This window comes from Microcaecilia unicolor, chromosome 11 (assembly GCF_901765095.1).
Source record: "Microcaecilia unicolor chromosome 11, aMicUni1.1, whole genome shotgun sequence".
Taxonomy (NCBI): domain Eukaryota; kingdom Metazoa; phylum Chordata; class Amphibia; order Gymnophiona; family Siphonopidae; genus Microcaecilia; species Microcaecilia unicolor.
This window is the reverse complement of record NC_044041.1, coordinates 37,069,819-37,081,608: the sequence shown is the minus strand read 5'-3', so window position 1 is coordinate 37,081,608 and position 11,790 is coordinate 37,069,819. Positions and strand designations below refer to the sequence as shown.

At 42.6% G+C, this 11,790-nt stretch overlaps 1 protein-coding gene across 1 annotated transcript in view; it reads right to left on the bottom strand.

Moving 5' to 3' along the window:
- Positions 1–673: 673 nt before the first annotated feature.
- PSMD9 (proteasome 26S subunit, non-ATPase 9) overlaps positions 674–11,790 on the bottom strand; it is a 33,877-nt gene continuing 22,760 nt past the window's right edge. Inside the window, exons 4-6 of the mRNA XM_030217731.1 lie at positions 8,414–8,515; positions 4,520–4,608; positions 674–1,030 (exon numbers count right to left, since the gene is read on the bottom strand). Coding sequence (XP_030073591.1) covers positions 1,003–1,030; positions 4,520–4,608; positions 8,414–8,515 — 219 coding nt within the window. The 3' untranslated portion in view covers positions 674–1,002. The remainder of the gene's footprint in view (positions 1,031–4,519; positions 4,609–8,413; positions 8,516–11,790) is intronic.

Genomic DNA, 11,790 nt, shown 5'->3' with positions numbered 1-11,790 from the left:
GAGACCATACCTACAGAAAGATATAAACAGGTTGAGTAGGTCCTGAGGGCGGCTACAAAATTGGTAAGTGGTCTTGGACATAAAACATATAAGGACAGGCTTATGAACCTCAACACGTATATGCTGGAAGAGAGGAAGGAAAGAGGAGATAAGATAGAAACATTTAAATATCTCAGGGGCATTAATGTACAGGAAGAGAGCGTTTTCAAACGAAGGAAAACTCTAGAATGAGGAGGCATATGATGAAGTTAAGAGGAAACAGGCTTAGGAGGAATCTAAGAAAGTATTTATTTACGGAAAAGGTGGTGGAAGCATGGAATGGCTTCCCAGTGGAGGTTGTGGAGACGAGGACTGTGCTTTTAAATCATGTAACGATGTTATCATATCTACACTCTGTAAGCCACATTGAGCCTGTAAAAAGGTGGGAAAATGTGGGGTACAAATACAATAAATAAATAAATAAATAAAGTAAGCATGGGACAAGCATGTGGGATCCCTTAGGAAAAGGAGGAGTTAAGGGTTACGGAGGATGGGCATACTGGACGGGCCATTTGGCCTTTATCTGCTGTCATATTTCTATGTTTCTATATCATGTCAAGTACACCATGATATACTTGTCATAGCAAAGTCCAGTGACTTTTTTCCAGTCTTTTTCCAAAGATTTTCAATTTATTTTTAAAAAATTAATTTTTACATGCATTTTAAACTTCCACAAGTGTATACCTTTATTGGTAAATTTTATTTCCCTTATGAAAAATGCAAACAAACCTGTCAGAAGATAACACCAAAACAATAGCACAATAAGCACCACAGAGGGAACAGGAATGAGCGCATTCATCCTGCAAGTCATGTCATTCCCTGTGTTCACCGACACCTCTACATCTTCCAAGCCTGAAGATTAAACCTGGGACCCATTTGTACGGCTACTTCAGTGTCAAACCTAGGTTCAAATTGTACCGGAGAATTGAAGCAAGTAGAAACTTATCAGTTCTCATCTCTGTCTCATCTTTGCAATGGAATAATATTGCATCTGGGAAAAAAAAAACCACCAAGTGTTTAAACGATGCCTTTTACCTTTCTAACACATTTATATTATTCCTAACTGAAATGCCCATCTTTAACCAAGCTGGAAGACATCACTGAGTGCAAAGGATTGAGATCATTCTAAGAGTTAATACTAAGAACAAAAATAATTTGTTTTAGGCACCCACTCCTTATATCCAGGAATGTAACATTTTTGTAACCTGACTAGAGGCTATTGATGTACAAACTTAGGAGCCTTCAATGACTTGCCTGCCTCTCTTTGTGATCTTGAGGAGCACCAGAAGATCTGTCTCTCTCTATGCCCAGCACTAAGAGCCACAGGAAAGCCTACCTACTAGAGACTGACACGGGGACAACGTTTGTCCTTGTCCCCACCCCATCCCTGCGAGCTTTGTCCCCGTCCCCGCGAGCTCTGACTCCATCTGCTAATGGATTTCACCAATGATATGTACTGGGGACTGAGTGAAGACACAGCAAGATATCTATGAGGAAGAGGAAGAGGGGTGAGGGAAGAAGCCATACTGGGGACAGCAAGGAAAGAATTTAGGAATGGACTACTTTAAGCCAATTTTGGAACGAACTACTTTAAGCCAGCCTGAGAAATGTATTTCTCCCAGACCACTCCTTTATGACCAGTCACATCCCCTATCCCAACTCTGCTTCTCTTGTACCTCAGACCCTACCATAGCCAGTACAACAGGGGAGCAACTGTGCATTTGGAATTTTCTGAGGCACTGCAGGTGATCTGGCCCTGCCATCTGAAGAGGAGGAGGAAGGCTGGCAGAGATGGGGGTCTGGTGATGGCTACATTACAGCGGAGGAGGGCGAGCCCAGAGTTCGTGGCGCTGAAGAATGGCAGGCATGCCCACCACACTGTAAGTAGCAGCACCTCACTCTCACCCTCTGGAACCCTGAATGGTCTGGGGCTGACAAGCCACGAAATGCCTCGGGTGGTCCCAGGTTCAGTATCTGTTGGACAAAAAACCGTCTCCCTTTCATTCCTCCTCGCCATGGGCAATACTTGCATTTTCCTGCAGCGATTCAATCACAGGCTGATTCTATGCTCTTCTTCCTGCCACGTCCTGCTCTCTCTACTTCAACTTCCAGTTTTGACGCTAAACAGGAAGTTCTAGTAGAGAGGGCGGGACGCAGGAGGAAGAATAAGGAGCCGGCCTGCAACTCTGAATCACTGCCAGCTGCAGGAAAATGTAAGTGACGCCCGCGGGGAGGAGGACAGGAAAGAGGAAAGGGTTTTTTTTTTTAAACCACAGGAACAAGGCTTTTTACCGTTCCCACAGGGTGGTAAAAAGTTTTGTTCCCACATCCGCAGTGATTCTAGTTAGGGTGTGGCCCTTACTGCAGATTTACCATGGTAATGGTAACTGTTATTCTCTACTACCTACCTCTAAATTTGGTCCCAAGGAACTGCAGATGGAATGCCTCTCTTCCCATGCAGCCCTGAGGAGTTGTAAGGTCTACCTGCCTCCTGACCCTGTCCAGTCAGACTCAAGCAAAAATCTCACCTTTTTGTTCCTGTGTTCATCATTTAGAATTCATTTCAGTTTTTCTAGATTTACATTATACCATGCTGCAAATAATGTCAGTGCTAGACAGGTAAAATTTAAGAAGATGAAACTTTCTTTTGATTTAGGCACACCTAAATTTAGACGTACTTTATAGAATAAGCCTAAATATCCACGTGGTTTTTCTACAGATAAACCCTCTTATCGCAGAAAAGGGCTTTTATAAAATGACCTCACATTTTAACATCCATAAAATTACAAGCAGCAGCAAGAAGGCGAACATTTTTATGCAACCTGTGTGTAGGCAGTCCCAGGGGCGTAGTATGGGCAGAGCTCACAAAATATACACCTATGCACGGTCTTCACCTGTGAACACTCATGCCTGCTTTTGAGCAGGCGCCAATGTATGCTGGTGCATTTTAGCCATGACTGTGCAGGTTTTGTGGGGCTTCACTGGCTTCCACTTAGAGCTCACATTGCCTTCAAGTATGTCTGTATGATTTTTCAGGTTTTGTATGGTACTACTTCTGACTTCCTTATTCAAACATTTTCTGACCCTTTTTTTTTTTTTTTCTTCAAGGCTGTGTCATAGTTTCTTATTGCAACTTCTTGTGTTTAATAGCGTTCGATTAAAACACGGCCATGTCGGGTAGTTTTTTTTATATAATAAAGCATTTTTTTGGTATCCTCATTTGTTTTCCTCACTTTTTTGTTCAATTAAAATGCCAATTTGAGGCCTTGTTTTCTTTTCAGGGACTCACTATCTGGAAAGCTCTTACTACATGCTTCTTCTTAAATTTGTTATATAAGTCACATAGAACCTGAGCTTTCTTGGGAAAATGCGGGGTACAAATGTCTAAATTAATCAATCCGATCTGATGTGAATTACATGCAGTTGTGTAAAAAATTGAAAACTTTTTTAATAGATTGTAGGCTGTTCATTGTTATATGTATTTTTGTAATTCCTCACATTGTCTGAGTTATCTTATTTTGTAAACCACCTTGAACCTCACGCTGGGACTAGTGCAGTCTATAAATCTCAGATTAAATTGGCATGTATGCGACTTTATAAAATAACCTCAAAATAGGCGGCTACTTGGACTTCCGCCCTAAGGATCCGTTTCAAAAATCAGCCTCCCTGTGGGTAGTCTTAATTTTAATGTATTTATTTCAGGCATTTGATATACTGGTACTGCCATTAACAAAGTATCAAGACGGTTTACATAGTCCTGTTCAAAGCAGACTTACAAAGGGAAGCTACCATTAATCATTGTGTAACATGACAAAGAGCAAGGTGAGGAATAACAGGACACAAATAACCTAATCCATTCCAGAATAGAAAGGTGAAATCATAGAAAGCTAAGGACTAAGCAGTGAATTTATTAGAATTGTCAAAGGGGAAATACCAACGCAGTTTCAGTTGGAATACTTTGCAATTATACGGATTGTTTGAAAATTGCCCTTAAAATAAACTTAGTAGATGGCAGCAAAACAGAAAGAAATAGGCCCCTCCGGAGGTTCAGGGGAGGAGAATGGGGCGTAGGGATTTTAGGCTTATACTGGATGGGTGTTAATCTGTTTTTCTTTTTGAAAATCTATACAAAATGAAAGTAACAGTGTTACATTACTTGTTTTAGAGATGATGCTAGAGGTTATATTTAGGCTGTTCTCTTATTTTTACATGTTGCTGTTCTGTGCAGTTTGGATTAATTTGTCTGTTATTATTCTCTTGATTTAATATTTAACAAGACTTTCATAAATAAAAAAAAGAAATAGCCCCCTCCAATCTGGCAACTTGTTCCCCTCTAAGCTGATTGCCTGCAGAATATCTTTCCTTATCTGAATCAATTAATGATATCGTTTTCCTTCTTTGGGCCTCTACCGATCAGGACAGATGAGCACACAGATTACAGTTCTATGATCATAAACCAGCTAAATGATAAAAAACTTACCCCAGGAGTCCTTTCCCACTCCATCGTTGGGGCGTGAGCCCTAAATGTACTTTTTTGCCCTCACGGATCACTGTCACACTCAGTGGTTTCTGAAATGTAAATGTATTTCACTCCAACCACAGTACCGAAACAGTACTCATTACCCTCCTAACCAAATTCAAACAAGAAATTGCAACTGGTAAAAGCATACTTCTCCTTCAATTCGACATGTCTAGTGTGTTCGATATGGTAAACCACAAAATACTACTAAACATCCCAGAATACTTCGGGATCGGTGGTAGTGTACTTAGATGGATAAAGGGATTCCTAACCACAAGAACATACCAAGTGATATCGAATTTGAATATATCATCACCATGGAAACCAGAATGTGGAGTACCTCAAGGATCACCGTTATCACCGACCCTTTTCAACCTAATGAGGACCCCACTTGCCAAATCCCTATCCAATCAAGGCCTTAACACTTATATATACACAGATGATGTCACAATAAACATCCCATTCAAACACGATCTAACAGAAATAACAAACAAAATCAAACTCAGTTTCCAAATCATTAACTCATGGGTGGATGCATTCCAACTAAAACTCAACGCAGAAAAAACACACTGCCTCATCCTATCATCCCAATACAACACGAACAAACCCACCAATATAAACACCCCAGACTACACCCTTCCTGTCTCAGATAGCCTGAAAATTCTCGGAGTCACAATCGACCAAAACCTCACGCTAGAAAGCCAAGTGAAAACTACAACAAAGAAAATGTTCCAATCAATGTGGATATAGGAGAAAGTGGGATGTTTGACCAAGGTAAACCAAATCCTGGATAGATAGATGTTAAAAACACTTGCTTATTGATGAAAAAAGACTCAACACAACTGTTGTGTTTTGGCCGTTAGGCCTGCATCAGGAGTCCACAAGATACATATATACACATATACATTAGTAAAAAATGTTGACTGTACAGTCATCACAGATAAAGCAAAAACATATATTCAAAAACTTTAATAAACTAAAGAAATTTATAATGAATAATAGAACTAAACACTAATCAAATGAAACGATAAAAAAATATTCAAAAGCTATATATAAAAATATAAACAAATATAAAAATATGTATCAGTTAAAAAGCAAATAAACAATGTGTATACATCAATTGCTATACATAACCATACCACATTTATATGTGTGTTCTTAAAACATTCTTGTGTCAACCATATTCTTCAGTTTCAAAGTACCATTCTATTATTTTTATATATATTTTTTGAATATTTTTTGATTATCGTTTCATTTGATTAGTGTTTAGTTTGTTCTATTATTCATTATAAATTTCTTTAGTTTATTAAAGTTTTTGAATATATGCTTTTATCTGTGATGACTGTACAGTCAACGTTTTTACTAATGTATATGTGTATATATGTATCTTGTAGACTCCTGATGCAGGCCTAACGGCCGAAACACAACGGTTGTGTCGAGTCTTTTTTCATCAATAAACAAGTGTTTTTAACATCTATCTATCCAGGATTTGGTTTACCTTGGTCAAACATCCCACTTTCTCCTATACCTGTATTCTCCCATGGGGCGTTCGAGTTCTCCGCCCGTTTGTGGATTTGTTTGACCAATCAATGTGGAAACTCAAACAAGTAAAACCTTTCTTCCTGAGGGAAATATTCCGCAGCCTGGTGCAATCAATGGTGCTAAGAGGGGCATAATCGAACGTCGCCGGCGAAATAGGTTGCCGGCGGCGCAACAGCTGGCCGGAACTGTATTTTCGAAAAAGATGGCCGGCCATCTTTTTTTTTCAATAATACGGTTTAGGCCGGCCAAATGCCAGAGTTCGCTGGGTTTCAGATCGCCGGTTTTGTTTTTCAGCGATAATGGAAAAAAATGCGGGCCATCTCAAACCCGGCGAAATCCAAGGCATTTGGTCTTGGGAGGAGCCAGCATTTGTAGTGCACTGGCCCCCCTGACATGCCAGGACACCAATCGGGCACCCAAGGGGGCACTTCTAAAAATTAAAAAAATATATACAAATAGCTCCCAGGTCCATAGCTCCCTTACCTTGGGTGCTGAGCCCCCCAAATCTCCCCAAAACCTACTCCCCACAACTCTACACCATTACCATAGCCCTTATGGGCGAAGGGGGGCACCTACATGTGGGTACAGTGGGTTTTGGGGGGGGGGGGGGTTGTAGGGCTCAACACTTAGCACCACAAGTATAACAGGTGGGGGGGGGGGGGGGGGGGATGGACCTGGGTCTTGTACAGTCTGCCTGCCTGAAGTGCATTGCACCCATTAAAAACTGCTCCAGGGACCTGCATACTGCTGTCAGGGAGCTGGGTATGACATTTGAGGCTGGCATACAGGCTGGCAAAAAAGTGTTTTATTATTTTTTTTTAGTGTGGGAGGGGGTTGGTGACCACTGGGGGAGTATGGGGAGGTCATCCCCCATGCCCTCCGGTGGTCATCTGGTCAATTGGGGCACCTTTTTGAGGCTTGGTTGTGAAAATTAAAGGACCAAGTAAACCCGGCGAAATACTGATTAACGCCGCTTTTTTCCCCCATTATCCGCAAAAGCCGGCCATCTGGTAGCCATGCCCATGCCCGCCCATGTCCTGCCTTCGCTTCGCCGCTGACACACCCCCTTGAACTTTCGCCGGCGCGGCAAAGGGAAAGCGGCGATGCTGTCAAAAAACGCCACTTTCGATTATACCGATTTCACGAGATCGCCAGCCATTTCCCGATTTATGTCGGAAGATGGCTGGCGATCACTTTCGAAAATAAGCTTGTAAGTCACCTAGATTACTGCAATGCAATCTATGCCGGATGCAAAGAACAAATCATTAAGAAACTCCAAACTGCTCACAACACCGCAGCCAGACTCGTATTTGGAAAAACGAGATTCAAAAGTGCCAAACCCCTACAAGAAAAATTGCACTGGCTCCCAATCAAAGAACGAATAGTGTTCAAAATCTGCACCCTGGTGCATAAAATTATTCATGGGGAGACCCCGATATACATGGCAGACCTCATAGACATACCAACCAGAAACACAAAAAGGACAACACGCAAATACCTAAATCTTCACTACCCAAGCTGAAAAGGACTAAAATATAAATCAACCTACGCATCCAGCTTCTGCTACATAAGCACACAACAAATGTCACAAAAACAATGCATGACCTATCAAACTTCTGGAAATCATTAAAGACCAACTTGTTCAAAAAGGCATACCAAAACGATCCAACTTAAACACCAGAAACATGCAACACAACAAAACCTATAATGGAACTGGACAAAACTCAACTCTTCTACTCAATTTACTATACCACTCTTGAACTCTAACGCAATATCACTCTGTATTTCTCATACCGGAATTGGCGATCGCCATCACAGTAAACCACATTGAGCCTGCAAATAGGTGGGAAAATGTGGGATACAAATGCAACAAATAAAATAAATAAAACTATTATGCACCGCTGCTGATTGCACAAAAACAAATAAAAGCATCCCCGATGCAATCCTTCAGGGTTCTCAACCCCGTCCTCGGGACATAACCAGCCAGAAGGTTTTCAGGATACCCACTATGAATATGCACGAGATAAATTTGCATTTACTAACTCCACTGTATGCAAATCTCTCTCATGCATACTCATTGTGACTGACTGGCTGGGTGTGTCTCAAGGACTGGGTTGAGAACCCCTGTTCTAAAGTGAACATCCATCAAAGGCTGTCCCTCTTTTATGATTTGTAAGAAAACATTTCAGTAAAACTTTAATTGGAACTAATATATTTTAATTACATATTCCCAGTGGATATATTCTTTAAGTGATTTGCAGCTGCAGCGTCTCACTGGCTGAAGCAACATGAAAATCAGGAAAAGGCACTCACCCCTTCGCTATGCTGTACAACTATGGCAATGTTCTGTAGTGTTTGGAAGTTACTGGTGTTCACAGAACCAAATTCAATAATCTCATCTCCAATTTGTAATCCCTGAAAACACAGAAACAGACAAAATGACAGCAGATAAGGATTCTAAGACCCATATAAATTTCTTCAATGACACTCCTGGTTAATCAAATTTTAAAACCTTGAACTTCAACTAATCTCCAGTTTTTTTTCCTCTTAATGTTTACTTGGCATATGCAACACTGTACACAAACAGGTAAACTGACAGTCCCTACTTGACAGAGCTTATTTATTCATTTATATTTTTATGCAGTGCTTTTTTTGTAGAAAAAAAGGTGCCAGTACTCATTATGGGCAGAGTCACCACATATGGCTCCATCCCTATGATAGCCACATCCACATTAGCCACACCCCTTATACCAGCCATGGCGCATATAAACAGACATCATTGAAAATATACTGGTATAATAGAAAAACAATAACTTGTGATTTTTTTTTCATTATAAATCGTTTCTGTAAGATGTTACAGCTCCAGTATACCCAGTGCAAAATAAGACAGCAGATGTAAATTCTCAAATTGGACAAATTCCAAACACTAAAATGAAAATAAAATGATTTTTTCTACCTTTGCTGTCTGGTGACTGTTTTCTATCCATACTGGTCCAAGCGTCTGATTCTGCTGCTCTCTATCTGTTCTCTTAACTCCGTTTCCAGGGCTTCCTTTCCATTTATTTCTTTACTTTCCTCCTTTATTCTTCCATGTACAGTATTTTGCCTCTCTCCCTGCCAACCCCTCCATCCATCCATGTCCACAATTCTCCTCTATCTCCTGCTATCCTCTCCATCCATTTCCAGCATTTCTCCTTCCTCCCCTGCCATCTCATCCATGTGCATCTCCTTCCTATCTTACCTCCCCTCCATCCATGTCCAGCATGTCTCCTCTCTCCCCTGCCCTCCCATGTCCAGCGATTCTCCTCTGTCCCGTCCTCTCCTGCCATCCATGTCCAGCGATTCTTCTCTGCCCCCTGCCATCCATGTCCAACGATTCTCTCTTCCCTGCCCTCCCCTCCCAGCAATGTCCAGCAATTCTCCATTCCCTGCCCTCCCCTTCCAGCAATGTCCAGCATTCTCCGTTCCCTCCCCTCCCAGCAATGTCCAGCAATTCTCCGTTCCCTGCCCTCCCCTTCCAGCAATGTCCAGCATTCTCCGTTCCCTCCCACCAGCAATGTCCAGCAATTCTCCGTTCCCTGCCCTCCCCTCCCAGCAATGTCCAGCAATTCTCCGTTCCCTCCCCTCCCAGCAATGTCCAGCAATTCTCTGTTCCCTCCCCTCCCAGCCATGTCCAGCAATTCTCCATTCCCTCCCCTCCCAGCAATGTGCACCAATTCTCCGTTCCCTCCCCTCTCCTCCCAGCAATGTCCAGCAATTCTCTGTTCCCTCCCCTCCCAGCAATGTCCAGCAATTCTCCATTCCCTGCCCTCCCCTCCCAGCAATGTCCACCACCAATTCTCCGTTCCCGCCCCTCTCCTCCCAGCAATGCCCAGCAATTCTGTTCCCTCCCCTCCCAGCCATGTCCAGCAATTCTCCGTTCCCTGCCCTCCCCTCCTAGCCATGTCCAGCAATTCTCTGTTCCCTGCCCTCCCCTCCCCTCCCAGCAATGTCCACCACCAATTCTCCGTTCCCTCCCCTCCCAGCAATGTCCACCACCAATTCTCCGTTCTCTCCCCTCCCAGCAATGTCCAGCAATTCTGTTCCCTCCCCTCCCAGCCATGTCCAGCAATTCTCCGTTCCCTGCCCTCCCCTCCCAGCAATGTCCACCACCAATTCTCCGTTCCCTGTCCTCTCCTCTCCCATGTCCAGCAATTCTTGGACCTTTTTTTTCCCCCCTCCCCCCCCCCCCGGCGACATTCCCGGTGAGTCCTGACCTTAATTTTTTGTTTTTTTAAGACTCCCTCACCCTCTGCGAGTCCCGCCTATGCGGAAACAGGAAGTTGTAACAACGAAGGCGGGACTCGCAGAGGGTGAGGGAAGCTCCGACGCAGACGCCAGACAGCCTCTTTCAATCGCTGCTGGCTGCATCATTCACGCGTTCTGAGTCTTAAAAAAAAAAAAAAAAGTAAGTGCAGGACTCGCCCGGAGTGTCGCGGGGGGGGGGGGGGGGGGGGGGCCCAAAAAAAAAAAGGTGCCGGTACACCGTACCGTTGCGTACCGGCACAAAAAAAGCACTGTTTTTATGAAAAACGTATATACTACCACTAACATTGTCTTCCTAATATAATCACAGCCAATCTCAAATGCATTAATAATTGCTCTGGTAAACATTAGGGCTCCTTATAATTGCCCAAAGTGGTGTACAGCAGGTACAGTTTAACATAAAACTTACAATTTTGTTAACAGCATAACAATAGTAAATAATATAAGCACAAATACAATCAATGAAATAAACTTGGAAATGGCGATTTGAAACCCAGTAATAGGCCTAACATGAAACAGTATCAGAAATATACTCATTTAACAGAACTGTAGAACAATAATATAACAGAAATATCAGTACAATACAAACAATACCATAAGACATGGAAGAACATTCAAATAACAGATATAATATCATGTCAGCATACTAGCAATGGAACATCTAATAAACCTAATATTTAGTTTGTAGAGGTCAGCTGTTTTAAAGCCGCTGACAGCTGTATGCTGAATTAGACCCAGACATTCATGTCCAGGCATCAGCACAAAACACATGGGTCTTATAATCTATTCAAGATAGACAAACAGGACAAACAGAGATGAAAGAGCTTAACTTATTATGGGAATGATTAAAACATCATGGGATTGATATTCAAAGCGATTTAACTGGTTAGAAACGGTTCTTGGCTGGTTAAATCGCTTGTACGGGGCTAACTGCAGATCTACAGTGGCCCTATAACCAGATAGCACCCCTGAAAATGTCTGCTTTGCGCCCAACGTGGCGAATCTGGGAGTATTCCGGGGGTGGAATCAGACTTTGGTCACTTAAATGTTGATATTCAGCACTTAACTAGCCAAGGTAATCACATAAAAGTCAGTCCTAACTTTAGGCCTGTTATCAAGCTGTGCTAGCAGTTCCCGCTTGGCAATGCTGACAAAGCCCATTCAATGTCCAGCATTCAATGTGAATGGGCTTTGCTGGCATTACTGCACCAGGGGCCGCTAGCACAGCTTGATAAGAAGAGGCCCTTTATGTGGTTCACCATAGCCGGTTAAGCGCTGAATATTGCATCTAATTGCTATGTTTTTGCCGGCTCCATAAACCCCGAAATGCAGGAGCCTGGACACGGCCCCGGCATTGAATTTCTGGGCATAACACTGGCGACAGT